General features: G+C 37.2%; 1 protein-coding gene across 1 annotated transcript in view; it reads left to right on the top strand.

The window, feature by feature from the left end:
• Window positions 1-3,708, top strand: part of zdhhc15b (zinc finger DHHC-type palmitoyltransferase 15b) — a 7,550-nt gene extending 3,842 nt beyond the window's left edge. Inside the window, exons 9-12 of the mRNA XM_046850444.1 lie at window positions 135-261; window positions 366-475; window positions 2,343-2,413; window positions 2,512-3,708. Coding sequence (XP_046706400.1) covers window positions 135-261; window positions 366-475; window positions 2,343-2,392 — 287 coding nt within the window. The 3' untranslated portion in view covers window positions 2,393-2,413; window positions 2,512-3,708. The remainder of the gene's footprint in view (window positions 1-134; window positions 262-365; window positions 476-2,342; window positions 2,414-2,511) is intronic.
• The last annotated feature ends 1,754 nt before the right edge of the window (window positions 3,709-5,462 follow it).

Genomic DNA, 5,462 nt, shown 5'->3' with positions numbered 1-5,462 from the left:
TTTAGATAAATATGGTCCTGATGTTCAGGTGTCTATATCCCTTATCTATTTTAGTGTAGGCAGATAGAAAACACCGCTCTCAATGTAAAAACCTCATCATCTTTTCTTTGTTTTACACTCTCACTGTTTTCCAGAGGCTTTCTCAGCCCCTGTGTTCCAAAACGGTCCTGACAGGAACGGCTTTAACATTGGTTTCCGCAAGAACCTTCAGCATGTCTTCGGGGAAAACAAAAAGCTCTGGTTTATCCCAGTCTTCACCAGGTTAGCAAACTGCAGTACTTTGCACGTTATAGATCATAAAATAATTACCGTATCCTGGCTTTCGGATTTCTTTGGTATATGTAACCAGTGATCCTTGTGTTTAGCCAAGGCGACGGCCACTCGTTCCCTCTACGGACTCTAAACGAATGTCGAAACCCTTTACTAGCCAGTGAAAGGCGATGGGGGCAAGATGGATCAGAAGGGGAAAGCACAGGTAAGGATGTGATCATGTAACTGAAAGAACGACCTCTGCTCCATTCCAGATCATTTAAGAGGCAGTGTGATTGTTTAACCAATTTCTTTTGAAAAGAGTCCTCGAATGAGGCAATTGTGACTCTTTTATTAAAGGGAACAAGCGTCAAGGATAAATAAATGGGGTTTTATGCTTTAGTAAGATAAAAGACAATTTGTTCTAGAGGTTGACGATGACAAATGAATAATGGCAGCCAATTATATCTCAGGCAGAGCTTTCTTTTGAGGGCCCTGAGCAATAACTTGATTCTTGCTTTATTTTATATGCAAGAAGGGGATATGTGGGGTTTTTTTTGTAGCTACCCTTCCATGAAAGCCATACTAGTTCGGACATTTTGTGATTTTTTTTTTCAGGAACCTAACATTTAACGTGAGGCCTGTAGGTCACATGATGTAGCGCAGTTTTTTCTTTAATGCATATGTGCATTAAACGGTGTGATCCTGGACCAAAATCGCTGGGATGCTGACTTTTGAAACTGTCTTGGAGGCTCTCCATTTGTAAACAGTTTTTTTAATGGTGGAATGATGGATTTTACATTGTTTGGAGTGAAACATAAATTTCCATCGATAGCTTTTTGAACATCGTTTTGAGCCCTGAGCAATAACTTCATTCTCTAATTCTTTTATATGCAAGAATGCACGAAATGAATACATCATCATCATGAAGTATTTATTGTTTGTTCAACAATAAACACAACGGAACGTGAAATAAGTACACAATGAATTAGCTCTAAACAAGTAAATACATTCAAATTAGTAATTTATCGTAAATCAATCTATCAAAAATTGAGGCAATAAAATAAGAACTTTGCAAACAGTTTCTATATTTATATAGCAAATAGAATTTATATAAAAAAAATGCAGTAATATATTTTAATGCAAACCGTATCTAACACAATTTAGACCTGGTAGATATGGTTGAGGAAAAGAATTCAAACTTGTATCTTAGGATTCAGCTAAAACCTTGAAGTGCTTCCCATGCCACCTGCTTTCATAGTAACTCCCAGGATATCGCACCCCAACCAGAAACCTGTGTAGAACTTCCATCTCCCAGCAGCACAACCCACCATATGACCAGCCACATGACCCACTTCCCCAGTCATGTTCACCAAATGACTCATGTGGCATCAACTGCAGTTCATCTCACATTTAAATAAAACATTTTTGATGCATTTATTGGAAAGTCACTGGATCTTGCAGTTTCTCCTTTGGCCTGTTAGTTCAGTCTGTTTTCAGACTTTTTGCATATTTTCAGATTTGCACTTCGTTAGCGTCCGGCACTTGCCTCGTTCCTAACAATGTTAGATTTCTTAGCATGGTGAAGATTTTGAAATTCTGAAAATATTTGTCTGTGAAGGAGTTGCCATAGTCTAAGTGGTAAAAAACCTTACAGTCAGCTGACTAAGCAGCTTGAATGTTCTTCAGGCAACAGTTCTTGCTGCAATGAGCCATGGTCTATTTTAATTTATATCAAGTGGAAGCAAAAATAAAAGCAGTCAATTGGATTAAACTGAAGCAATTGATATGATTATTTGATTATCTCATTAATGAAATGAATACATTTCTATTTTTGATTTTTTTTTTTTTTAACTATGTGCTTCAGGTTGCTTCTCTGTGAACTTCAAACATTATTATGGAAGTAATCCTGATTTAGAGTAATAGTAAAGCATACCTTGGGGTGGTCCGGGGGCCCCAAAGCAACAATCCTTAACTTAAATGTCACAAGCCAAAATCACGATAAAAAAAGTATTGAATGTTCCGATCATTCCATAATCTGTGGATAATCACGGTCTTATTTTGTTACTGATTACTATTCATTTTATTTACAGATGATGAAGTGGAGTATGACTCTTCAGTCAGAGTGACTATTGAGAAATAATTGGTTGAGCTACACTCCTTGGTAAGTAAAGACTCCTGGTTGTCTCATTAATTCGATGCTGATTGAGGGAATATATTTGCACTGGCTCGTGTTTTTTAAATTTTTATTCTGTTTACTAGAGAAGCACTGTAGAAGCGACTGAACACCAAATCTTGGATGAAGAGAGAGCATTCCAAATACTGGAGTCTTCCAGAAAAGCCTGTCCTCAGACAGTAAAATCACTAAAGGAAGTGGCTTTGTCCTTCTTCTTTTTGTTCCATCATCACAAGCATCCTCCGTCCTCTTAGAGAATCACCAAGGACAATCACAGACCGTTCCTAAGGGCTTTGTCTAGTGTGTGAAAGATAACGATGAGCGTAACGACCTTCCATCTCGTATTCCGTTCCAGTTCAGCTCACAGCTTCATCTTAATGTGTTGGTTCCATTAACGGTGGCAGCTGGAGTCATAGCGGTGACGAAAGCTGCACGAAAGCACGTATCTGCCCTGCTTCTTTTTTTTTTTTTTTTTTTTTTCCCTGTGGTCACTTTATTCGAGTTCAGCTGCAAGCGTGATGTCTCTCCAAGCCTTAAATATTCATGGAAAACTCTAAAGACTCCTGTAAAAATCACTGTGGTGCAGTGAGTAGTACTTTTTATTTAAAAATATTTAAATTGCCCTTTTTTTAATGATGTATTACAAATGTTTTCATTTTGTGTATTTCTTTAAATGCAGCTCGATGCAGTAAAAACATGGTTTGTAACAAATTAACGGTATTTTTTGTGGCAAAGTCTGATTCACCTCATTGTTCCCCAATCCCAGTGCACATATTTAGCTAAATCGCACCCGAATCAGCTCATCAGACTTCCAGGGTCATGATCTGGATCCGGTGAGAGCAAGAAACAAGCAGCACTGTCGCGATGCAGACAAATGCCGAAATATTTACAATTGTGCTGCAACTGACCTGCCGTGTCTCTTCATTTTTCAAATCATTAGTGCCACTGTTAACAAAATACCCAACTGTATTCCATCTCAACATTCTGTCCTTCTTTTGTGCCTAAACCTTTTCTTGGTATTATGGGGAAACATTTTTTACATTGTCATGATGTGTAACTGTATTAGTCATGTGGTCCTTTATGTCATTATGTTGATGATGTAATATTTTGTGACCTTCCTCTTTTTGAAGCCTTTATTTTCCAATTGTACATTTTGGCTCGAATGCATAATATGTAAAAAAATAATAATAATAATTCAAAATGCTGCATAGAATTCACCTTGAAACTGATTTCAGACCATTTTTCATTTCATGTCAATGAATAAATGTGGTGTTTGAACCGAATGTCTTCTGTGGCATTTTTTTTTTGAAAAGGTTGGTAACGACATTTTCAAAGACAGAATCATTTGTTGTGGATTTTGAGACAAAGGGTTCTTAAATGTTTAACATAAAACTTAAACGTTCCTCCTCAACATGCTGTACAGGTGCATCTCAAATAAAATTAGAATATCATTTAAAAGTTGATTTATTTTAGTAATTTAATACAAAAAGTGAAACTCGTATATTATATAGATTCATCACACACAGACTGATATTTCAAGCGTCTATTTCTTTTAATTTTGATGATTATGGCTTACAGCTAATTAAAACCCACAATTTTTAACTCAGTAAATTAAAATATTATATTGGAGACTCATGGTGTCACACTTTAATCAGCTAATTAATTTCCTGAGCCTTTAAATGTTGTCTCAGTCTGGTTCAGGCTACACCATCATGGGGGAAGACTGCTGACTTGACAGTTGTCCAGATGATGATCGTTGACACCCTGCACATGGATGTTAAGACACAAAAGGTCACTGCTAAAGAAGCTGCTGTTCACAGAGTGCTGTATCCAAGCACATTAATGAAAAGTTGAATGGAAGGAAAAAATGCAGTAGAAAAAGGTGAAGCGAAGCCCATTCAAGAATTTGGGGGAGATTCACAAAGAGTGGACTACAGCTGGAGTCAGTGCTTCAAAAGCCACCAAGCACAGACTTATCCATAGGCTACAACTGCCCCAGAGTCTGGGGCCTTGTGAGGACAGGCACAGAATCCCAGTTGCTTGAAGTCCAGTGTAAAGTTTGTATAGTCAGTGGTGGTTTGGGGAGTCATGTCATTTGCTGGTGTTGGTCCACTGTGTTTCATCAAGTCCAAGGTCAGCACTGCCGTCTACCAGGAAGTTTTAGAGCACTTCATGCTTCCTCTGCTAACCAGCTTTATGGAGATGCTGATTTAATTTTCCAGTAGGATTTGGCACCTGCCCAACCAAAGGTTTGTTAAATGACCATGGTGTTGGTGTGCTTGACTGTTCAGCAAACTCACCAGACCTAAACCAAGAGGTTGTCAAGGAGAAAATGAGCAACAAGAGACCAAAAAATGGAAATAAACTGAAGGCTTCCATACCACCTCACAGTGCCACACTGATCACCTCCATGCTACGCCAAATCGAGGCAGTAATTAAAGCAAATGGAGCCCCTACCAAGTTTTGAGTACATATACAGTAAATAAACATACTTTCCAGAAGGCCAACAATTCAACGTTTCACTTTTTGTATTGAATTACTAAAAAAAAAACCGATATTCTAATTTATTGAGATGCACCTGTATGAACATAAAACATCTCTGTAAGCTATTTAAATGTGTTTAATAATATTTTGGAGATTTATTCAAGCTTTTTATTCCTGACCTTTCCATAAGCAGAATACATTACATGCTGAGATAGCAGTGTTTGGATAAAACCCATACTTAAATGTCCAATTAAAATGGGTTAATAACTATAACCAAAAATAAAATGAAAATAATACACTATGATAATAGTGAATGTTACCTACCACTGTGTAAAAAAAATTAATAAAATTCTAGCTCTTCTCAATAATTACCTTGATCCTTTTTCTATCCTGATCATACTCTATCCTCGTCCACAGGGCATCACCATAAAAATCTCCTTACGTGGAGGAAATGAACACTTTTTAGCAAAATGTCTTTCAAAAGGTTGTATACATTACAACAAATACAGAATTAGGATCAACAGAGCGATGAGGTAAAGTAGGCAGGAGTACA

The sequence above is a fragment of the Silurus meridionalis genome, chromosome 5 (genome assembly GCF_014805685.1).
Source record: "Silurus meridionalis isolate SWU-2019-XX chromosome 5, ASM1480568v1, whole genome shotgun sequence".
In the NCBI taxonomy this organism is placed as follows: domain Eukaryota; kingdom Metazoa; phylum Chordata; class Actinopteri; order Siluriformes; family Siluridae; genus Silurus; species Silurus meridionalis.
This window is presented reverse-complemented; position numbering and strand designations above follow the sequence as displayed.